This window comes from Tinamus guttatus, unplaced genomic scaffold (assembly GCF_059628265.1).
Source record: "Tinamus guttatus ecotype Peru unplaced genomic scaffold, ASM5962826v1 Tinamus_guttatus_pri_ptg000522l, whole genome shotgun sequence".
Lineage (NCBI taxonomy): Eukaryota > Metazoa > Chordata > Aves > Tinamiformes > Tinamidae > Tinamus > Tinamus guttatus.
In genome coordinates, this window is record NW_028289056.1 from 294,787 (window position 1) to 318,747 (window position 23,961).

A 23,961-nucleotide genomic window follows, 5' to 3' on the forward strand; every position below is an offset into this window, starting at 1 on the left:
TCAAATGTTTTTTCTTTTTCCTGTCTGGTTAGCATGGTAGCATAATTACTCAGAACTGAGATGCACTGAGATACTTGGACATCGTTCTAGTTTAGCAAGTTCTGTTGTAATCTGTCTTGTCACTATACTGAAATTACTGAAATTTAATAGCTTTTTGAAAAGCTTTTTTTTTTTTTTTCCTTTAAAGGTCATCGATATTCCACAATTTTGTCAAAATAGCACTTACAAAAAATCCAAAGAAGAGGCCAACAGCAGAAAGGCTCCTTTCTGTAAGTGACCTGGACCTTTTCATGATGTCACTAAATGATCTCGCTTCAAAGTGAATAGCAAATCACTGGAGAACCAGACTGATCTTACAATGTGGGTGCTGAAATCTGAATGGAAGAGATGTCCTGCTGTAGGCAGTACCAAGATTTTATTCACTGTCAAGAGTTTATACAGTTTCTGTTACTGAAAACTGCTCAATGTGGCCTCGTTTTTTGTCCTTGGCCTGCACAGGTTGAATGCTGACCCCTCCTGTCATTCAAGCAGGGAACTGATCCATTTAGCAGTTTTTCACATGTCTAATTCTGTCTTATTAAACTTGAATGAACTACTCATGTGAAAAATTAAGATACTGTTTGTGTGACTCGGCGTTTAATTACGAATTAAAGCTGACCAAAACCATGGCATTCCCATGCTGCTGGGGAGCTTAGACATCTAGCCCTCAGGTGTCATTAAAGAAACATTCAAGCCCCTAGAAAACTATTAGACAAAATTTAATAACAGATTTTATAGTGAGTGTTCGTTACATAACATTTGCTTATCGTAACTTGTCTTTTTTTTGTGGTTTTAGCATAGTTTTGTAGGGCAGCCTGGGCTTTCAAGGTCTTTAGCAGTTGAGCTGTTGGACAAAGTTAATAATCCTGATAACCACGCACACTACAGTGAAGCAGATGACGATGATTTTGAGGTGAGAACATCTTCTATTTTCGGTGAAACCACCTTGCTTTGCTTTCACTGCGTAATGTCCAGCTTGACAGGGCACTGCTCCATCATTTCTAAACCTCCTGGAAGTTGCAGTGCTGGTGAAAACAGGAAATCTTACTACAGGGTTTGTTACACTTCCACTGTAGAATACATGGAAAATTCCTGTGCGTGGTGGTGCAGGGTCTTGGCTAGGGTAAAGGTGGTGTAGGTGACAATATGAGACTTCTTTGTTTGTCTTTGTTAATTTGATTATTGCCTGAGATGCAATGAAAGCCACAGAACCTCCCTAAGCTTCTCTGTTCCCAACTCTTCCAGCCGCACTCCGTTATTCGCCACACGATTCGTTCTACAAACAGGAATGTTCGGGCAGAAAGAACAGCCTCTGAGATAAACTGTAAGTCCCTAACCTATTCTGCCCATATTGCAGGGTTGCCTTACGTTTACCCATAAAGGATGTTGGTGTTACTCTTTTATTATACACCCTGGAAAGCCTCTTCTGCTCTTTCTGCACACTTGAGAAACAAAACCTGAAAAAACAACACAAAAACACAAATTTTCAATATTTTTTTCCAAAACCAAAATTAAAACTTGCATGTTTTTTCCACTATTTCATTTCAAGTCATTGCTGGAGAGTAATGTTTATGTGGAAACCTTGCATGACCAGTATAGGCTCTCAGTACTGTGATTTATGGCAGACCATATAGTTGTAGCTGAAACGAATTGCCTGCCAACATCAGAAAATTAGAGTGGGCTGATATTTCAGAGGGCATCTTTTTGCAGGAGTAGCTTGGCTGATTTGCTGTGATGAGAAAACACAGGAAAAGCCCAGAATTTTCTGTTTGTACCACACGCTTTCGAGTTCCTTAGTTAAGCCTCCTCTTGACCCTGAGGAGGTACTTTCCTTGTGATGGCAGTAGCTGTCCTCACCACAGCTTGTCTTATTTTAGTGCATTTTAAATGTTTTCTTTTTTCCCTTTAAAACGGTATTAATTTTTTACCTTGTTGGATATAAGATGAATTTCTGAGGGTAGAAACTATTTTTTTCCAGATTTGGACATTGCAATTTAAATACTGTCTGTTTCTCAGAGTCACATACTTGTCACTCTTAGGAGGCTTACTGTTTTTTTTTTTTAAGAAAAAAAAATTCACATGCATTAAAAGTAACATGTGGTTACATGGTCACATTTTATTATGCTTTCACTGTATGACTTTGTATTTCCTTTCTCAGTTTCCTTCTTGTGAGTTTTGCATTTGCAAATTTAATCATTTAGGCAATTAAGACTTCATGAAAAATGGTGATATTTCAAGTGATAATCATATTTTGTAGGCAGATTAAAACTGCATATACCACCGTGATTGTTACAACATGTTTTTCACTGATGCATTAAGCATTAAAAATGCATCAGTGTATATTAAAGTTGCAAACATAATGTTTTGCAGTTGATAAGCTGCAGTTTGAGCCTCCTCTGCGGAAAGAGACAGAAGCTCGAGATGAGATGGTAAGATCCAATTTGTTTTTTCCATCAGTTATTAAAATCACAGCATCTTCATTATTTTGTGGCTCCGCTCTCAGTAATACGTATCTGAGCGATCGAGTCACGAGGAGGCTGCTCTGGGCCCCAGACAATCACCACATTTTTAGGAAAATGAATTGCCCTCTGTGCAGAGGCTTGCTCAGATGAAAAAAATGACACGCAGCAATTAATTAGATAGCGCGAAGAGGCCGCGGCGCGTCGAGCCCTGCTCTGCCAGCACCAGCCCTTCTGCTTCTCGCTGCGGGAACGCGGCCAGCTCCAGTGCGGAGCTGCTGCTGCTTGTGCCACATCCCCTCAGGTTGCTTCGAAGCAGCCAATTAATGTTCCTTTGGGCTGGTGCAGGACTATGTGCACAGGAGCTCCTTTTATTAATAAGTGTTAAGAGCAGCCACAGCTGCCATTAGCATTAATTTGGAGACCCTGGTGCTCGCTCCCATTCCTGCTTTTCGAAGCCGCTGTCCGGCCGGGGGACATGAGTTCCCCTTTATGGAGGTGACTGCTCAGGCTCAGACGTGCTGGTGCCAGAGGGCTCCCATTGGGAGCCCGTGTGAAGGCAGGAAAGCTCCTGGCCTCTGCGGATCGTCTCTCGTGAGAGTTTGGAGGCAGCTGCAATTGGAGGAGCCTCCTCTTGGAGGAGCCTCTTGGAAGTGCCCTGAGGGCAAGTCGGAGCCTAAGGATTCATTTTTAATAATTGTTTTGTAATTAGGTTAGAAAACACTGCTTCACTTTGGAATTTTATTTTACTGGTTATGGGTCATTCTGCAGGGCCTGGGAACCTCCCAGGCATCCTTGGGTGCTCTGGTTAATCTCAGTTTGCTAGAAATTCCAGTTTGCTAGAAAAATTTTAAAAAAATAAAATTGAATGAAAATTTCTGCATCTTCAGGGTGTAGCAGCCGGCACTGACTTTGCTTCGCATTGGAATCCTTTTGTTGATGGTGGAAGCAGCAGGTAAGGAAAGAGTTTAAAGCATCTTTAATTTCTGTGACTTCATACGAAAATGCAAACCAAAGCACAAAGTTACGTTCTGGTGGGCAAGCAAAGCCTGAGCCCCGAGGCCCGTTCGTATCCGTGCAACTGGAAGCCCCTGGGCATTCCTGCTCCTGCAGCGCGCTTGCGGGTGAGCAGCGGTCCCCTCTGCTGATGCCAAGGGGCAGTTTATTTGGGCTGTGCTGCAGCTCCCCAGCTGTGGAGGGCGGCTGAAACGCAGCGGCCAAGGTCGCTCTGTGGAGCAGGGGGCTGAGCTGGTGCTCAGACCTGGCCGGGTCCCGTCCCTTTTTCTGTTTCGCTCTCCTCCCGGCCGAAGCCGAGGGCTGGTTCCTGGGCGCTGCCTTGGCCTCTCGAGGAGCCGCAGCAGCGTCGCGTCCTCGTGGCTCGCGGGGCCCAGCGTCGCGGGCGGCTGCTGCGGTGCTGCAGCGCGCGGCCGTGGGGAGCAGGGGGGAACCCACGCTCCGATCCCCACTCTGCTCCGATCCCCTCCTCACTCTGATCCCCATCCCGTTCCAATCCCCTCCTTGCTCCAATCCCCACCTCGCTCCGATCCCCACCTCGCTCCGATCCCCTCCTCGCTCCGATCCCTCCTCGCTCCGATCCCACCTCGCTCCCATCCCCACCTCACTCCGATCCCCTCCTCGCTCGGATCCCCACCTCGCTCCAATCCCTTGCTCCGATCCCTCCTTGCTCCGATCCCTCCTTGCTCCGATCCCTCCTCGCTCCGATCCCCTCCTCGCTCCGATCCCCTCCTCGCTCCAATCCCTTGCTCCGATCCCTCCTTGCTCCGATCCCTCCTTGCTCCGATCCCTCCTTGCTCCGATCCCCTCCTCGCTCCGATCCCCTCCTCGCTCCGATCCCTCCTCGCTCCGATCCCTCCTCGCTCCAATCCTCTCCTCGCTCCAATCCCTTGCTCCGATCCCTCCTCGCTCCGATCCCTCCTCGCTCCGATCCCTCCTCGCTCCGATCCCACCTCGCTCCCATCCCCTCCTCGCTCTCTCTTCCCAGCTCTGCCTCCTCTCCTGCAAAGTGACTTAGTAATTTGCTGCAGCTGTGGCGTTATTAAGGCCGTACCAGACGGGTTGAGACGCAGAGGGGATGTGGCCTCGGCAAATGGTGCTAGGGCTGCGAGCGGGCAGATCCACACACATTTAGGGAGCAAGTTTTCCCGTTGAAATGGGTACAACCACAAAGTTTCCAGGTGGTGAATCCGTGTGCTGCTTGCCTGGAGAGGATTCCAGTTTGGAAAGATGAGCAGGGAATGCAGAGCCCGCGGGAGCCGTGGGCAGTGGCAGGATGCAGGGAGGGCGGCTGTGCCGCGGTGCTGCCCGGGGATGTGTGTGGGGCAGGAATTGCCTCGCCGGAAAGGGCAACACGGGAAACTGCATCTGAAAACCCACCTCATTCACTGCTTTTTTCCCCTCATTATTATTGCATCATGTTAAATGACTGCTTTATATATATTTTTTGCATTCTGGAGGTGTTTTTCATTGCTGGGTGTTTGTTTGTTTTTAAACCGATTCCTGCTGACAACTGTCTGCCGCTTTCCTTCCCAAGCGGAGCCTGCAGGGAGGTTTCACGGGGCTCCAGGATGGATCCCATCCCATCCTTGGGCCGCGCGTTCGCTCCCGCGCGCTGCGGCTGCGGTGCCTCCTCGCTGGAGCCGGGCTGGAGGGTGGGATGTGCTGGGGGCCTTTGACAGCAGAGCTCCTGCTGTGGTGGGAAATGCCTCGAGCCTCCAGGCTGGAGCCTTAAAAGGGGGAAGCTTCCCCCTGCCTTTCCCTCGCGCAGGCTCTTGGCCGGTTGTCCCCCACGGGCCGCCTCTGTTTTCCTTTCTGCTCGACCGTACATACCCGCTGCGGTCACTTCAATCCAACAATACTGAAAAACACCGGGTCAAAAGAGGGCGAGATGAGCGGGTGAGACCCGTGTGCGAGGAAGCACCGAGGAGGCTTTGGGGGAGCCGGGAGCGCTCGGAGCAAAAGGCTCCAGCGGTGGCTGAGGGGGCAGTGCGGGGTTTGGGGAGGCCGGGGGGTGCTCGTCGCGAAGCCGGGTCGCTGGCACGTGTTGGCCTCGGAGCTCTCATTTCTGCCCCCGTTTCACCTAGGGGCCTCCTCACGAGATTTGGCGACGGCAGCGAAGACGCTGAAGAGTGAGTGAGCGTCGCCCGCGCGCGGCCGCAGGGGCCCGGGCGCCTCTGCGGCTCCCCGGCCCCGCGGCGCCTCGCGCGGCGCTACCGGCCCCGCTCCTCCCCGCCTGCTCCTGGGGGGACCCTGCTCGTCCTCGGGGCGCAGCAGGCTGCGCAGGGGCGCGCCTAGAGCTTTAAAGCAGGTTTGGTGCCCAGGCAGCGAGGTAAATCCCAAATTCATGGCAGGGGACGTGCCAGGCGAGCCGCAGGGCCTGCCCTGCTGCACAGGGGCTGCGGCGCCGGGCTCCGTCCGGGCCGCCGCGGTGCCCTGGCTGCTGGCGCTGCGCTCACACGAGCTCCCAGAGACGCGTTTTGCCACCTGGACAGATTCGGAGAGGCCGTTGCTGCGTGACACGCTCTGCTGGCTGAGCCAGAAATGTGGCATTTCCACCGTCAGGGGGAATGTTCTAGAAAAAACAAGGACCAAAAAACAAACCGTGGGAGGGGGCTGGCCTCAGAGGACGAGTCCTTTAGCGCTTACCTGCCTCCTAGTTTCCAATATCCTTCCCACAAACGCTCTCTAACATCCACCTTTATGAACAAAGACAGTTCATCGAAAAGCGCTTTCTAACAACTATTAACATGCCTTTTTCCCTCTGAAGCTTCTAGTTTAACCCTGTCGTGCCCAGCTGTGCTCTGCCTTTGCTGTGCATCTGGCTCGTCCTGTTTCCAGCCTTTGCTCTCAAGCAGTTCTGGTCGCGTTGTCGGTGTCACTGACACAACTGCTGCCCCTTTCCGTTGCAGGTCCACGCTGAAGCGAGCAGGGCCGCCGCCGCTGCCTCCCAAGGTAGGTGCAGGGGTGTTCGCAGAGCTCAGGCTGCTGAGACCCCAGCACTGCTGCTGTCTCATGCCCTCAGGCTGCACCATCTGTTAAACCCCATTTGCCAGCAGCCTTTTATGCTGACTTGTGTCCCGTGCAGTCTCTTGGCCTCTGGGAGTTGGTGGCCTTTGTGCTGTGCTTGATGAAGTGACTTCCAGGTATTTTCCTTGGAAGCGCCTCGTGCTCAGCAGCGTCTCTGCTCCTGTGATGTTGCCTTCGGAGGAGGAAGGCCTCCTTGGTTATCGTGCTGTCAGATGCTTTTGTTCCAGTGCTGCTCACTTGCTTTATCCTTTATGTAGGAGCAGCCTGACTTTAATCAAAATCTGTCTCAAGTTTATTCCTCCAGATGCCAGTTCCAAGTTAATCTCCATCTCTTTTGTTTGCTGCAGCCAAGAATAAACAGTTACCCCGAGGAGAACCTGCCAGATGATGAGAAGTCTCAGACAATAAAGCATTTTCCTGACTCGCAAAGCAGAGCCCCGCCAGCCCATAGGAGACAGAGCATTCCCGTTTGCGGGCCTCAGCCCGATTCCTCCCCCATTGGTATGACCAGCAGCATCAGCAGCCCGGGATTGCTTACAGCTAGATACAGCGACTTGGGTAAATGCTTTACATTTCCAAAAGGAAATCAGTTTTGGAGCCCGCTCTGCTTTCAGTAGGCAGTTAGTATAAGCTGCTCATAACGTGCAGCCTTCCTTTCCAGTGTGTGCTGGCTCCCGTCAGAGCCGTGGCCCACGGTGGAAACGGCTGTGCCAGAACCAGGGTGCGCAGCCGGTCGCTGCCATTCCTGCCTTGCCTGCAGGAATAGTGCAGGAATAAGGAACGTGCAGGGAGGAGCATCACCGAGGGCCTTGCCACGGCTCTGTCCTCAGTCCTGTTTGGCCTCGGGACTATTGGAATAACGGGAAGCCTTAAATCACTGCGTAGCTTAAATGCAGAAGAGTGGCCAGCTGTGCTTGAAGTGGCTCAGCCCTTTGAGACGTGTATATGGAAGTGGGAGCTCCCTGTTCCCTCACTAACACTATGGAGAAGAGAGAACAGGGTTATTTATTTTATTTTTATTCGTTTATTCAGCTGTGTCGGGGTGCTCAAAACTCTGTATGGGCTTTATTGCAGGGAACGGGGATGGCATGCTGAAACTCATTGAAGAAAATGTGGAAGGGTCTGGACAAATCCCTCAGCTGCCACGTAAAAAGGAGAGACGAGACTTCCCCGTGAGTATGGTGGCTCGCGATGCGGTCTGCGGCCCGACTGCGCCGCCGCGTTAGCTAACTAGTTGCAGTTCCTAAATACAAACAAATGGAAGAGAAATGTACAGTTTCGTGAGGGCGTCTGGGGGTATTTTATAAGCTTTCTCTCTTCCCACAGAAGCCGGCGATCAATGGTTTGCCTCCAACACCGAAGGTGCTGGTAAGAGACCTCGTTGGCAGTGGGAATTGCTGGAAGCCTCCTCTCCTCCTCTCCTGTCATCTCTTTAGTGACAGAGCTGGTGCTCCATCAGCTGCCTACTCGCCGGGGTGACTGCCTGCCTAGCACAGCTAGCCACTTGCCCTCCAGTTCCTTGTGTGCTGGATACAAAATACAAAATATCTATTCTTAAAAAACCTCCTTTCACCATTCAGTCTGGATGTGAAGAGATGGAGACTTGACAGCCTCTTTGGGCTGTGCTCTCCAATGGCACTCTCTGTCTTATAAAGAAAGTGCAGAAAGGCAGTAGCCAAGGGAGAAGGTTTTATTTTCTTGAATGCTTCTGCTTGTTTTGCCTTCATGTGCTGTTATATAAGCACTTAGCATTGTTGCTGTTCATGTCATTCTGCTCTGCCTTTGTGTTTCTTAATGTACATGCAGTCCATGAGAGAGATTAGAGTGGCTGCGCTGTAGCTTTTGGGGAGGATTCAAGTGCTTTGATGCAAAACATTGAGAGTTTCTCTGCCTGAAGAGAGCAGCAGTGGGATGGGGGTGCTAGCTGGCAAAGTGCCCGGAGATGAACACTTCCTCCTGCAAACTTGTTTCAGGATTCACTTTTGGTGTCTTTCAGATGGGAGCGTGTTTTTCCAAAGTCTTTGATGGTTGCCCTTTGAAGATTAATTGTGCGACATCATGGATACACCCGGATACTAAAGGTAAAGTTGTTTTTCATTTCTATTTTAAACCCGCCTGTTGCCAGAGTGTAATGAGCTTTTGAATTAAATGATTTCCTTAACTTTTCTAGACCAGTACATTATCTTTGGAACTGAAGAAGGTATCTATACGTTGAATTTGAACGAGCTTCATGAAGCCACGATGGAACAGGTGACTACTGCTGTGTCGAAGAGGCAGAATAGAGTTGGGAATATGATGAAGCAAGAAAGTTTTGTATAAGGTTAGATGGGCGTGCTAAGCTTTGTGCCATAAGCTGAGTCGCATCAAAGTAAGCACTGAAAGTGCTAGATTTAATAGTCTCCCTATTTATATGATTTTTTGATGCTGCTTATATGACATTGCATTCAAGGGAGTTCTGTAGTGAAACATCTCGGTGGATACAGCCTTAACCCACCCTTTTCCTGGGTCTGTTCTGTGGCCACTAGATGGCCCGAGTTCCACTCCGTTTAATTTAGCTGGCCAGGGTGATACTAACAAATGCGGATCTGCAGGCTGCCCCTTTCAAATGTGGATTTGCAGGCTACCCCTTTCAAATGAGGGCTTGCAGGCTGCCCCGTAACCAGAATTGGTCTGGTTGCTGCTTTAGGGTCAGCAGTAGCTGCCTGTTCTCGCAGAGGAAGGACTGGCGGATTCGGTAACGGGAATCTATGGGTGTATCCATAAGTTTCCAGGGCAGCTCAGGCCTCCAACAAGCATCAGATTCCAAGCAGACACGGCACAGTCAGAAACCAGAGGTGACAGGGAGGGCAGGTCTGTGACTAACAGCAGGGGAACGATGCTTTCACCTCGGGGCTGTCCTTCTCCGGGCTCTTCCAGGCCCTTGGTTGCCTCCTTTTTAAGGTTAGACGTGCCAGGGTTGGGCAAAGAGCAGTTCTTAGCATCCCAGTGTGGCCCTGAATGCAGAATTGCTGCATTACACCCAGGATCACTGCCCAGTCCAGGACAGCATCCTTGGCCGGTGCCTTCACCGCTGCTCCCCGCCGCTTTCCCCCGCTTTGTGTCTCTACATTTATTTCTCTCCACCAAATGCCACTACTTGACTGTTTTTAAACTATTCCTCCAATTGGTCTGCTCCCATCCTCCAACGTGCTTGCAGTTTCTCCTGAGTTAATATCATCTGCTGGTTTCATACGTATACTTCTACTGCAGTTTTTTCAGTGAAAACATTGAATAGAACCTCAGAAAAAAAAAAAAGACTCTGTGTCTACAGGCTGTTCCTTGTCATCCTAAATGGTAAACTACTGGCAGGTACTCATTATTTATGTCCAAATAGTTCTCTGTTTTCTTTCTGTGATTTCATCTACCCCATGTTTTCTTATTTCACATATGGAAATGTCATGTGGGGCAAGATCTTTCACACACGTGTGTCTCCCGTGCGCCCGGCAGAGCAGTTCTCCTGTTGAGGAAGGCAGTTCAGGTCTTCACATAGTGCTCGTTCTGCACAGGTCCCCACCGCGCGCTCTTGGTCGTTATCCCTTGCTAATTAACACCCTTTGGCTTCTTCCTGGGCTCTCCGAGATGTGCAGAGTCACTCTGACAGACTTTCAGAGCTCCCCAAGCCCTTTTTGGTCAGGGCAGATCCTGTGTCTGCCTTTCTTGAGGTCTGCGTTTGTCCTCCATCAGTTCTTGGGGATAATCATTCCTGAGAGCCTGGTTTGAGGCAGTAGAATTAACTTTGTTGGCTGCTGCCATGAGTGCATCTAATGGGACCATTTAGCATATTCTTTATTGCATCTCACACAAGTTCTTATCACAGGGCTGTTCACTGGGTTAATCCTGTAGCCAAGAGGAATCTCCTTTCCTGTCAAGCCTCCTGTTGCCTTCCCAGTTAACACATTTATGGAATGTACTTTGCTGTTTGTAATTTGACTGCTCTCGTGTTCCTTCCTTCAGGCTTATCCTGTGGTTGCCTCGTTATCCTCAGCATCGTGTCATCATTTCCATTTGCCTCTTGCTTGTTTGTGGTATTTAAGGCACGGGGGGAAAGAAATATTTACCCATCTTGCAGTGGTGTTTTTCTTGTTCTCACCATTTCTTTTAAGAAACTATATCACCTACTCTGACTGTTGGAGATGGGTATTAGGTTGGATGGACATTGTTTTTGCTGTGTTTTGCAACACCTTCCTTCTCTGAATGAATCTGCTGTTGTCTTTTTTTTAATATTCTCCTTTAGATACAACTGACTCCTAGGAACAACTTTCCTATTAGAACTTCTTCTCCTAGGAAGTTCTTATCTATGAATATTCTTCAATATCTTCATTTTTTTGGTGATATCCATGTGCTTATTTTGCTGTCCATATTCCTTCCTCTGTTGAGACTCCTGCATGGTGTAATTGTGCAGTCACTTCTGTCCAAATTGCCCCCTCCTTCAGATTGTCAGGAGGCTCTTCTCACCTTGGAAATCTTTTCAAATCTGGACTAGCTACCTCTTGAGTAGCTTCTTCCCTCTCCTGAAACAAAAATATGTCCCAGTGTCTTCCATGAGCTCTCTTTCCATAGCAGTATGATAACAACCAGCAGGGTCCCACAACATACAGGATTTTCTGTGCTCAGAAATAGCAGTGCTTGTGCCTGGGGTTTAAGTAGGCTGCTGGAGTATTATCCTCTTCAAATATTCAAATATTTAACTTCAAATATTGTTTAAAGTGAGGAATATAGTTGCAGCTGGGACTTTCTCCGCTGTCAGTCGCTGTGGCATTGGTGACAGAGATGGAGCAAGAAGAGAAAACCAGGGTTAGCCATTCCTGAATGTTTCTATTAACAGAAATGTTTTCTTTCTTCAGTTATTCCCCCGAAAGTGCACCTGGTTGTACGTTATCAATAACACCTTAATGTCATTGTCAGGTATGTATAAACGAAAGAAAAAAGTAATAAAATAGTGAGAACCCTTTAAAGCCACCATTCAGTACAGTGTATTTTTCCTTGGTGTAAACTAGATCAGTTTGTACTGAAGGAGAGAGTTGTGCATCATTGTGTTTCTGTAGGCAGTTGAGCCCCTTGAGGGCTTTAATTCCAAAGATTTTCCTATATAAGACTAGAAGTTTATAGCTGAACTGTTACAAATGGGAGATGCAATTGTCTGCAGTGCCTTATGGCATCTTTGGTATGGACCAAATTCAGAAAATAAATCCGATTTAAAACAAAAAACCTGTCAAGGTAAAAGGGAATGAGGTAGCTATGAGATACTACTAGCTCATCAGATTGACTCTTGGGAAAAAAAAAAATCTGAATTGTCCTGAAATAAGGAGTTTCTACATAGGAAAGAGATGAAAGGATGACATGCAGATTACTTGTAGAATTGTGTCTTTAAACATACAGCTTTGTGTGCAATTCTGTTTCCACTGGTTTATAGACAGAGACTGTTCTGATATGATTAATGGTTGCCATTTAGTTACAGCCTTCTAAAACTGTGTATGTAATACTGATTTTCAGAGTATCTTGAATGTTTCTGAAAAGAACTCTGAGTTGAATGCCATATCTTCTCCGTATGCATTATTATTGTTCTCTTGTTTTATTTTTCTTCATAATTGGACTCAAAACACCTGATGCATGTGGTCCACTTTCCTAGAAGGTAATTTTCTCTACATACACTTTCCTATCATGTGCTGTCTCTGATATGTATGTGTGTGTGGTATCAATTGTGCTTTTCTCTCTTGCAGGGAAAACATTCCAGCTCTACTCCCATAATTTAATAGCTTTGTTTGAACAAGCCAAAAAAACAGGATTAGCTGCTCATATTCAAACTCATAGGTTTCCTGACAAAATATTACCAAGGTAATATAGAGGCAATTTCTAGTATGTCAAAATTTCCTCGAATACTTTTACATGCCCTTGACTAGTAGTATCAACGTCCCTCTGAGCCTCTGACTGATGCCTTTTTTACCTGTCATTCCAGGAAGTTTGCCTTAACAACAAAGATTCCTGATACAAAAGGATGCCACAAATGCTGTATAGGTGAGTGGGCTGTCAGGTTCAAGGCTTTTTCCTGGCTTTTCTTGTTGGACATGACAGGTCTTAAACTCATTTTCCTTTTAATTGACTTGCACTTAGCTCAGTACAGTCAGTTACAGGCAGTGCGGTTCAGAAAACTGCATGACTAATTTATACCTTAGTGCTGCACCTAATTAGAATGTGGTTTTCCTTCCAATTAGTGCAGGGTCTTTATGCAACAGTGGGAAGGATGCACAAGTATTTTTCATATCAGCTTTTAGCCTAGAACCGTTGCTGCCTGGAGCAAGATGCTGAAAGGAAGCCCTGGGGGCTGAGGGCAGCTGCCGCCTTGCGCATTCCCGCTGGGAATGAGTCTGGGCTCTGCCTGGATAAGCTGATGTTCAGGATCGCTGGCTTCAGCCTGCCACAAGAGCCAGCCGGTCCCTGGGACATGCAGCCAGGCTGCAAATGTGCCACTGGTCCCAGAATCCCAGGCTTGTTGCACATCCACAAAAAACCTTCCTGGCTTCTTTGCTGGCCCCAAGCTTTGACCTGGATTCAGCTTCTAGCAAGGCCAACTGGAAAAGTGTTTTTTCCACAAAGAAGTTGCTGGACACTATAAAAATGATGTCAGCCTGGGGAGGACTGAAGCCCTCATTCAAGTTTTAAGTGCCTGCAAAAAAAGTCTTAGAGATTGTGAAGTTATACATTTGTCTTTGGTGCCACTGACTTTCAGAAAAGCTTGGGTTTTCTACAGAATGCACATTTCTTTGAAAAACAGACATGAGAAATTGTATCTTTGCTTTTGCACTCTTGCAAATGCTTAAGCAGAGTACAAAATTTGCGATCAGAGTACAAGTTTGCAGTCTTGGATATCCCGTGTGGACAGGACCTATTGTATTCTGGCTTAGCCTGGAGCTCTCATTCTCCCCTCTCACCCACCTTGGCCGCAGCCCCAGGAAGGAAGTTTTGCAGCTTTTATTGCAGAAATGCTTGTTGGCCCGAGGTTTGTGAAGAATTTAGTTTATTTGAACTGTGGCACAATAGTAATCAATAACAATATTTGAACACTACGCCAAAGACCAATTATTAGTGTGAAAAATTCTTAAATTATTTGTAAAAATAGCTGCCTTGTTTAGTTGTACTTAATGTAAGCATTCAACTTTCTGGACTTAAAATGGGTTTGTTTATTTGCTTGTTGTACATAGTAAGAAATCCATACACAGGACATAAGTATCTGTGTGGAGCACTACAGTCTGGGATCGTCCTTCTACAGTGGTATGAGCCGATGCAGAAATTCATGTTAATAAAGGTAAGTATTGTATTTTTAGTTTACAACATTTGTGTTTACAACTTAAACTTACAGTTAAAGTTTACAACATTAATTGTGTGGAAAGTACCTACTCCAGTCCCATTTGTGGGTTTCTGGCCACTTTAAATGCTGGCCTGATACACTTTGGCTAAGAAAATCCAAGGACTGAAGTCAAAGGAAATGTTGGATCAAGCCCAGAAATAGCAGTAACAGGCTCCTATCATATCCCTCTGGACAACATAATGTTGCTCTCAACTCATGCAGTCTCAAAAGTGGATTCTTTTTAGCAGCAAAAATCTCTTTTGTACTTTTTTGCGTATGTTGTTTTAAACTTCTTCATTTCAAGGTAGAAGGAAATGCTAAAAAATGTGGCTTTTTGTTGTTTTTCTCCCCAGCACTTTGATTTTCCTTTGCCAAGTCCCTTGAACGTGTTTGAAATGCTGGTGATACCGGAGCAGGAGTACCCCATGGTCTGTGTAGCCATCAGCAAGGGCACTGAAGCAAATCAAGTAGTTCAGTTCGAGACAATCAACCTGAACTCTGCGTCCTCGTGGTTTACGGAGATCGGAGCAGGTAAGGCTCCCTGCTCTGCCCCGGAGCTCCCCAGTGGCTCTTCAGTCGTTCCCTCGGAGGTCACTTGGAAACCTGTTACGCTAGGCAGAATGGTGCAGCTCCTCTCACCGCAAGCCTGTAAAACACAGGGAATTCCATTGGAACATGAGGAGACCCCTTTTCGCTGTGAGGGTGGCTGAACTGCAGCTCAGGTTGCCCGGGGAGGCCGTGGAATCTCCATTCTGCTCCCCTACGGACGCGGTACCGGGTGACCTGCTCCAGGTGACCCGCTTGAGCCGGGAGCAGCCCCTGCTCCCTTCCAGCACCAGCCGTTCCCCAGCTCTCTAATACTGACCCTCGATGTGATCCCCGCTGTCCTTGTGCTCATCTGCCAGCCTCGCTGTAAACTATCCTAAAAGATTTCATTTTCAGACATGGCCTTAATTAAAATTCCTTAAATGCAGACCCTAATGGCTGAGTTTTCCCATTCGTAGTCACATACTGTTTTCTTCTACCCGGGTTCAGCCCCACTGCTCTTCCCCAGGCGCTGCTGTTTAGAGCCTCACGTTGGTCTGTCAGTCTCACATCTGGTCAGTCCTCCAGCCCTCAGCGGGGACTCGTCACCTTCGTTAGTTATTATTAATAAGTAGAAGAGTTTGTTTCATATTCAAAAGCTATATGATATCCTCCAGATGCTTTTCTCTACTGGCTTTGACAGATACTTTCTTTTTTCGTGATGAAATACTAATTTTTAGCAGCTGTATGGAGGACTTAATTAAAACTGAAAAATACTAAATTCTAATTTAATATCAGCACAATAATCTTTCCAGACGTGACTTTATGGGAAAAGAGGGCCGGGTTTTTGCTTCCCATGATGATTCCTTGTGTTCGTTACTGGACCTTTCCATGGAGAAAGGCCACTTGCGATGCTAAACAGTAACTTCACGTGTATTTGAAGCTGATAAGGAGTATCCCTGTGGTGCTAAGTACAGGCTTTGAGCCAACAGGCTTGTCCGTAGGCCCTGCCCTGCTCCCGTAGCATTCCGGGATGTGCCACCCCAGTAAAAGAATCCCAAATCCCGCAGAGTTGAGAGGCTTGAAACACTGAACAGGCTGTAGCAGCTGGGGAGAGGCTGCCGGGAGGGGACAGGCCGGTGGGATGTCACCTAATCCCTCTTGGTTTTCCAAGGCAATCAGCAGCTCGATGCCATTCACGTAACGCAGCTGGAGAGAGACACCGTCCTGGTCTGCCTGGACAGTAAGTACCTGGTGTCCCTTGGGCAGCTCACCTGCACCTTGGGCAGAGCTGGTTTTGCCACAGTTGATTTTTATCTCTGTCACAAGGTAATTTTTCTCTTTTCTTTACTAATTTGTATGGAAATATTTCTTAGTAGGTGCAGCTCAGCTATGTGATCTTTTCACTTTGACGCTTATGATTCCATTTCTTCTTTTTCATGCCTGCATATTCTTCTTATTTCTGCTATTTCTGGGCCTTTCAAAATGAAATCTGTAAGACAGCATTAAAGATGAAAATTCAAATGTACTCAAATCAGAAATCTAAACAGACAATTTTTAAAACTATCTGGAAAATGTGGCACTCCCTGCCCTGCCGTGCATGTTAACTACCTAACACTGCACCATGCACGACAGCTGTAATTTATGTGCTTCAGAAGTTACTATCACAATGGGAACTTTGCAATGATTTAACCTGCTTGAATTTCAACTTTTATATTACATTCGTATAGGTTTTCTGATCTAAATTTGTTATTTCTAGGAAAGCTGTCAATAAAGTCTAAAAACATACAGAAATCGGTAGGATGGTTTCTCTCCTTACTTTGAAAGAAAGATGCTCTTTTTTTGTGTGCCTGAAAGTTGAAGTTAGTGTTTCACAGTTAGAGCCACCTGTAATCCTCTTCAGGGATGGGTTTTAATACTTGATTTTCTGTTTTTCTTGAGAATTTGTGAAAATTGTGAATTTGCAAGGGAAGTTGAAGTCAAGCAAGAAGTTGGCATCTGAGCTGAGCTTTGATTTCTGTATCGAATCAGTGGGTAAGTGATTTTGTTCTTCTTGAGAACTTGAAATCATGAATTTTTAAGGGCTCTTAATAGCTGGCCTAGGAAATCCCTAGGGGCCTGACCCAGAAAAAGAGCTTGTTCCGGGATATTGTGAGCGGTGTCTTGTCTCCACGGACATGCTTAAGAAAACAAGAGAGTCGCCAGGCAGTATGAGTCTGATCTGCACGTGTTTTCAGCTGCTGCCATTTCTGTCTTAAAAATAAGTTTTATCAGGATTTGATTGAAAAATGTTGATTGTTCTGGGTCATTTCCATGTTGATTGTTTCATTTCCGTTTCATTTCCGTAGTGCTGAGCACAATCTTTTGATAAAAAGATTTCTATGGTAGTAATACATCCATTTGCTTCAGTCTTCTAAACCCAAGTTTTTATATAAAGTGGTAGCACATCCAGTTTTTAATGGTAAGGGTTATAGTATTTGAATGCAATTCTTAATAGAACCCAGCAGCCTTGCTAAAAGTTGCATTGTAATTATCAAACAAGTATTTCTGCTATAAAAAGCTATAAAGATCAGAAGCATCTGGATAACCTACATTAAAGAGTTCTGTATTTCAAGGCCTGAACTTCCTTCTGGAACCAAACTGGGTAATAGAAAATGAACTCATTTTTGTGAGCAGATCTGCACAGTTCAGACTTTGGGGCTCCTCAGGCATCTTCCCTTTAGCAGCAGATTCTCACACAGGTATTTGGTGGTTTAACAGCAGCTGCTAAAACAGGGCACGTTCTTCTATACACAATTCCTATTTACATGTGGCAGAACCATGCTGAAGCAAGAATTGTTATGATATTTTCAATTTCTCAATTCCATCGTGTTCCCATTACCTTTTGCTTTACTTCTGCACTGTGGTAGCTCCTGCTGGCACCTGCATAACATGATTCAGCCGCTACCTTTTTTCTTTTCATGAACTCTGCAGGAATTCATAAACAGAAGCTTTTCTTATTCCAGTCTTACACTTAGGAGCTTAGCTGGAATAACATGAGCAGGGCTTTATATTCCCAAGGGAGCTCTTGGGAATTCAGAGTATTAAAGGCCTCTCTGTTGACTGATTGCAGGGTAGAGGGAGAAGTAACAGGGAAATGTGTAAATCTAAATGTAGAGAAAAACCAGTTAGGACAGATCCTGGGATTCTGTTAGATGCCTTTGTTTTGTGCTTTCAGGGCATAGCTAGTATTGAGCAGATAGAAAGTGTGACTTTGAGGAGTAACAAAAAAGTCTCAGAAAATAGTTCAGGTACAAAATATGTTTCGGTAACACTGCTAAGGGGATACCAAAATCTTCATCCATTATTTTAAGCAGTCTGGTAATTAAATCATTGAGAACTGTCAGCTCTCTGTGTTCTCTCTTTGGCCCGAATGGAAGACTCCTCCCGTTTCTCATACTCATGTCTATTTTGAAGTAAATGTAATTAAAAGGATCTGTAATTTCCAGTGACCCACTGGGTTTTGACTGACAACATGCTTAAAGACCCGGAGAACAGACATGTAAAGGAGTTCAGGAAAACCAGAGATGCCCGTCTTGCCCTGGCAAACAGGGAGGGTCTGAGTGATGTGCTTTGAACTGAATTGCAAAAAGCATCTCTCTGATCCAAATAGTAATTTTAATCCTTTTTTTTAATTATTTTTTAATGGTGATTTCAGAGTTTGGGTGTTCTCCGAGGAGCCCCAGCCTCCCCGTGCAGTCTCTCTCCATGCAGTGTCTCTTGTGCAGTCTCTCCCCATGAGTTCTTCCCCATGCAGTCTCTCCCGTGCAGTCTCTCCCGTGCAGACTCTCCCGGTGCTTCCCGTTGGTGCGGAGCAAGCCCCGCTCTCCGTGCTGGGCTCTCCGTGCTGGGCCGCGCTCACGGCTGCTCCGTGTTTTCCCTCTGCAGTGTGCCTTCAGGACAGCGTGCTGGCCTTCTGGAAGCACGGCATGCAGGGCAAGAGCTTCAAGTCAGATGAAGTAAGTTGTCTCCCAGTCTTTCCAGATTTAGTTTTTATTTATGTATTTATTTATTTTAAATTTAATGTTGATTTATCTGATTCAGTCCTGTAATTTGCAGTGAATTATATCAGACGTTTTAAAAAGACATCATCGGGGCTATTTTTCCTTCCAGCTGAGACCTTTGTGTCTCATTTTTACCATTGAAATGGATCTTAATGTCTTAATTTTTCTTCAGGTTACCCAGGAGATATCAGATGAGACCAGGGTTTTCCGCTTACTGGGATCAGACAGGTAATACCTTGAGGAAACAGAAACCTTTTATATTCTCTAAGTCAACCTTTCTCCCTCCAAGCTGGAATTCTGTTCCAGGCTGTCACCAATCCGTCTGTAGGCAGTCCTGTAGGAGGCAGCCACACTGTTTCCTGCCTGCAGTAGTCAAAAATTTCATCAGTGCTTGCTCCCAAATCCAAAATCCAAGGGCCCTGCAACCTCCCTCACTTTCCATTGCAGAGACAGAGCTGGGAACAAAACCCCATTGTCCAGGAGAAGATCTGCAGGGAGATGGCAAGCGCCTTTGGCAGATGCTTAAGCCTAGTGCCAAATGCCCTTCTGGCCCTTTTGACTTTGACTTTTCACCTTTTTGACTTGGATCCCTTAAGAATTACAGAGTTGTAGAGGTGAAGATCAGGGAGGGAAGCAGTGAGGAGAGAGACTTCATTTGAAAGTGCTTTGGGAAACGCAACGTGGAAGATCCATGTGAGATCCTGGGGATTCTGGCAGAGGAGCCCCCTTCCAGTTCTCTATTCCTTGTAAAGGATGTGAGGAAAGTGATTTAAAGAATGAAATTTCCAAGATCATAGAATCACAGAATCATAGAATGCTCAAGGTTGGAAGGGACCTCTCGAGGTCACCTAGTCCAACCCCCTGCACACGCAGGGTCACCTAGAGCACGTGGCACAGGACTGCGTCCAAGCGGGTTTGGAAGATCTCCAGAGAAGGAGACTCCACAACCTCTCTGGGCAGCCTGTTCCAGGGCTCTGGCACCCTCACTGGGAAGAAATTTTTCCTTAAGTTCCTGTGGAACTTTTGGTGTTTCAGTTTCTGGCCGTTTCCTCTAGTTCTGTCAGTGGCCACCAGTGAAAAGAGGCCGGCCCCATCCTCCTCACTGCCTCCCTTGAGGTACTTCTAGACACTGCTCAGGTCCCCTCTCAGCCTTCTCTTCTCCAGCTGAACAGGCCCAGCTCCCTCAGCCTCTCCTCACAGGGCAGATGTTCCAGGCCCCTGATCATCCTTGTGGCCCTGCGCTGGACTCTCTCCAGCAGCTCCACATCCCTCTTGTCCTGTGGAGCCCAGAACTGGACACAATACTGCAGATGTGGCCTCACCAGGGCTGAGCAGAGGGGCAGGATCCCCTCCCTCGACCTGCTGGAGACGCTCTTCTTAATGCAGCCCAGGATCCCATTGGCCTTCTTGGCCACGAGGGCAACTGCTGCCTCATGGTCACCTTGTCATCCACCACGATGCCCAGGTCCCTCTCTGCAGAGCTGATACTTAGGAGAATACTTAGGAGAACCCGTATCTCTCCCATCTTCACACACTTGTGAGGGACCTATTTGTTCTCCCTGGGTGTTGGCAGTTAAGCCACACGTGTCCCGTGTCGCCGCTGCCCACTGTGGGTGTCGCTTGTGTTTTGCTGTGTGTGCAGGGTGGTGGTGCTGGAGAGCAGGCCGACCGACAACCCCACGGCCCACAGCAACCTCTACATCCTGGCCGGCCACGAGAACAGCTACTGAGCAGCAGCAGCCCCACGAGGAGCAGCGCGGAAAGAAACAGACCTGATCAAACTCGGGGCAAGCTGGACTGGGACTGCCTGGTTCTTTTCTTGACACCTAAAGGATCTTGTTTTAGGGTAGAAATCAATACATTTTTGCAGCTGGGAACAGCTGGTTCTGTCTCTTGCCACTGTGTGGTTGGTTATATCAAGTTTGCTTAATAAAAGCTATGAGATAAATAGTCCTTTACTCATTAGTCATAGGGAAACAGAGCCTTTAAAATAACATTATGCCGTAAAGGTGCCATAAACTGTTAAATATTTTACTTCCCTTGGATTTTTCCTGTATTCTGTAGATATAGATATAGAGTGCTGGCTGTTTCCCTGTTTTATACTGAATCTTATTCTTAATAAAAATGATTTGTGTAGGAAGTGAAAGTATCTGCAAAGCTTTTTGTTTTTAAATCTGCCATTCAGTATGGCCTTTGTATAATAGACTATTTAATCCTTATTTATTAATCTGCTGCTAGGATGTTGTAATGTATCTAACTTTTAGCAAAGGAAGGTTGCAGAGCAGCTTACTCTTTTTTTTGGTTACAATTGTATAAAGATTTGATTCTTTTTTCTTGTAGACACGTAGTGCATTCTCGAGGGGTATGCTACAATATTGGTTGATCTTGTAAAAATGCAGTTTTGTACAACAAAGTATTTTGTATTGATTTTGCCTGCAGAATTGCCATAAAAGGGATTTTCTTATTTACTAGATGTAGGGTGTGTGTACACAAAATATAATATTGATATCAAACATGTTGCTACTGGATGAGTGTGTACAACATAGGTGTGTGTGTGTGTGCACGCGTGGTAAGTTGACCGGCAGTGTGTTATTTTATATATATATATTTATATATATATATATAAATGTACAAAATATATATGCTTTATTTTCATAAATTAGGGATAAGCCTTGTGACATGAAATGGAAATATCGGCGGATTGTACCTGGTCATCCTTAATGAATGAAAGTATCATGTATCCAACTGCCCATGACGTATAGTTTATTTATACTACTGCAGAGGGGAACCTGTAGGATAACTGAGCTCTCTGGCTTTTTGCTGTACAGTTATCCAGGTGTTGTCCGTCAGACTGTCATTTGTGGATAGTTATTTCCCCAGCTGTGTAGTATAAATAAATATGATAAAACTAGTATTCTATAATAAAGCTTCAGATCACTTCTTCCCTTTCCCTATTTTTCAGTTTGTCACCTGCATTTTTCTTCCTCTTTTGTTTCTCCAGTAAAAAGTCACATTGGTGGTTTTTTTTATCTTCCTCATTAGTTAAAATTCTTGAGGTACCATTAAATATGAATAGTCTGGTTACAGGATAGGGTATGGTTTACTACCTCACACTAACCTGCAAGCTTTGATGCAAGTAACCACAGTCCGTAGGCGGATACAGTAGCGGTTCATTAGCACCTGAATGAGGGTTTTTGAAATGCAGTCCTCTACTGCTATCCAGTTCACTTTCTGTGACCTGCTGCAGCAAGAAAAGCAGGTTAGGAGCTTCACAGGTCATTTCAATGCAGCAATAAAGGTAAGTGCTGTAGAGGGGCTTGCCCTGACTCCAGGCTCTGCAGTTGGCAGAATCCGAGTGCTTGGATCTGAACTCGCACCGTGGAGAATGGGGAGCTGCGTTGCCTGCTTAGGCATCAAACTACTTGATCCATAATTTAACATTGCTGGAATTAACTCAGCACACACGATGAATCAGTAATGTCTTTTTGTTGCTAGGTGCAGCTGGAGTTTTGTGGCGTTCTGAAGGGCTGAGGAGAGCGAGTTTAGCATTTTGTCCACTTAGCACTGTCATTCAAAACGAGTTCTTGCTTGTTGATTTGGTATTTAGATCAAGTCAATCTTTTCAGTTCTGCAACTGTGTTGAGGTTTAATAAATAAGTGTACAAACAGAACTTAAAACAGTCTACAATGTACTGAAAATATTTGGTCCGTTGTAATTGAAGACAAAATATTTTCAAAAGGACATTGAAGACTGTTTCTTTAAAGAAATTGGGGGAAAGGAGTCTGTTGTAGCATGAAGTCCATTACTTTAGCTTCTAAACCTGACCTCTCTCTGGAAGTTATTCTCAAGTTGTTCCATAACTGGATAGCAGAAGTCTGTGGCTGTTTAGTTTGGGTCCATCCTTTACAGTGAATGAGGCTATCAGAAAAAAAAAAAAAAAAAAAAAAAAGGTGTTTGCATACATGTTTTCCAACTGTGTGTTTGATAAAGAACAATCCTGGCTAAAAGATTTCTTGATCTAATTTTTCCATATCATGGCAATATTTTAACGGGTGCTGTTATCAGAGGTGTTTTATTCCCCGTGGTTCTGGCTAGAATAGGTGGCTTCACTTGAAGTTAGCCCTGCATGGCCAGCAACTGATGTCTAGCACTGAAACTACTTCTGTCACAGGCAGCAGTGACTGACCCTAAAATGGCACAACACCTAGACCACCACGAATTCAAACTACAGGTGAACACAGGAGTAAAGCACAGTTGACATTGTAGAGCAAACATTTTCACATAATTTACCTCCTTCACTGCAGAGTTTTGGCTTCATCTTTGAAAATACAATGCCTAAAAGACTAGAGAAATCTGTAAATAAACTAGGAGTATTTATAGGGAATAACTGGAGTAAATAACTCTTAGGTCATTACACTGTCAGGGAACAAATAAGTATTTTTCTTTGAATGACATGAATGACTGGGGATTTGCTGAATTGTACAGATGAATCTAGGAAAGTCCTCATTTAATCAAACCTGGGTTTTAGCTACGGAAGCATTTCTAGTGGTTATGTTCTGAAATGCTCTGTCCAGCCTGGCTTCGGGAACCGATGGGGTTTCTGGCATCATCCGCAGGATCCTGTGTCCTAGTGTGAAGCCTCCCGTTCCCCTGCAGCTGACGCACACGTGTCACAGCTCGGCCAGCCTCAGCGGGTGACCGGACCCGTGCGTTTTGCATCTCTCGGGCTGTTTGAGTTAGTTCGGTTTGGTCTGTATCTTCGTATGTTTTTGTCACATTTCAGCCAGCGTTGAGAAAAGCGTAGAGGGCAATTCTGGAATTTAATAAAGCAAAGACTTGTGTGCTCCTTACTTTTTTGACAGATCTCAAAGTATTAGCTGTTTGATACACGGGGTTCATATATTCAGCTTGAAAGCCTTAAAAGAGGCTCCCTTAGTTCTTTGAAGCACGAGCAGTGTTTGGAAGAAGCCTAGAGATTAGTTGGTGTTGATTTCCTAACCAAATTCATTGCAACTGAGAAATGCAACTGTAGTTGTGTTGACATCTGATTAAAAGAGGACAGGTACAAGGCATCAGCGAGCCACGATGTCTCGGGTGGGAAGGGGAGAGTTTCTGCAGTGTATTTTACCTTGCTTCGCCATTCGATTGTAACCGAGATTCTTAACTGCACTTGCACGCGTTTGTGCAACCAGGCTCTGTTCAATTTCTGTTGTGGTTCATTTCGGTCTATGCCAAATAAACTGCGCTTTATTTGATACTCACACGGTGTTCTAGCCTTGCTGGGAACGATGCTTTATTAGACGGAGCTCGAAGGCAGTGAACTGATCGGTGGGTCACCTTATGGCAGCAGACATCAAAGCTACAGAACATCGGGAACCACAGGACGAACAGTGGGTGGATTCGAGGGATGGAGGTCTGGGGATAGCGCTGAGGTGGGAAATTCAATGGCTGTGGCAGCCTTCGGCT

The 23,961-nt window shown here is 45.9% G+C and overlaps 1 protein-coding gene across 2 annotated transcripts in view; it reads left to right on the forward strand.

Annotated features, from left to right (window-relative positions):
• MAP4K5 (mitogen-activated protein kinase kinase kinase kinase 5) overlaps nt 1-20,240 on the forward strand; it is a 52,717-nt gene extending 32,477 nt beyond the window's left edge. The window contains exons 11-33 of one of the 2 annotated variants that reach the window (XM_088533783.1): nt 188-269; nt 836-952; nt 1,285-1,363; nt 2,410-2,468; nt 3,389-3,453; nt 5,600-5,644; nt 6,425-6,467; nt 6,890-7,043; nt 7,617-7,714; nt 7,869-7,910; nt 8,539-8,623; nt 8,713-8,792; nt 11,426-11,486; nt 12,211-12,213; nt 12,302-12,416; nt 12,538-12,596; nt 13,781-13,884; nt 14,280-14,457; nt 15,626-15,694; nt 16,393-16,485; nt 18,379-18,449; nt 18,667-18,722; nt 20,137-20,240. In XM_088533783.1, the coding sequence (XP_088389909.1) occupies nt 188-269; nt 836-952; nt 1,285-1,363; nt 2,410-2,468; nt 3,389-3,453; nt 5,600-5,644; nt 6,425-6,467; nt 6,890-7,043; nt 7,617-7,714; nt 7,869-7,910; nt 8,539-8,623; nt 8,713-8,792; nt 11,426-11,486; nt 12,211-12,213; nt 12,302-12,416; nt 12,538-12,596; nt 13,781-13,884; nt 14,280-14,457; nt 15,626-15,694; nt 16,393-16,485; nt 18,379-18,449; nt 18,667-18,722; nt 20,137-20,224 (1,846 nt within the window). In that variant the 3' untranslated portion in view covers nt 20,225-20,240. Of the gene's footprint in view, nt 1-187; nt 270-835; nt 953-1,284; nt 1,364-2,409; nt 2,469-3,388; nt 3,454-5,599; nt 5,645-6,424; nt 6,468-6,889; nt 7,101-7,616; nt 7,715-7,868; nt 7,911-8,538; nt 8,624-8,712; nt 8,793-11,425; nt 11,487-12,210; nt 12,214-12,301; nt 12,417-12,537; nt 12,597-13,780; nt 13,885-14,279; nt 14,458-15,625; nt 15,695-16,392; nt 16,486-18,378; nt 18,450-18,666; nt 18,723-20,136 lie in introns of both variants that reach the window. The other variant, XM_088533782.1, reaches the window with a different exon arrangement.
• The last annotated feature ends 3,721 nt before the right edge of the window (nt 20,241-23,961 follow it).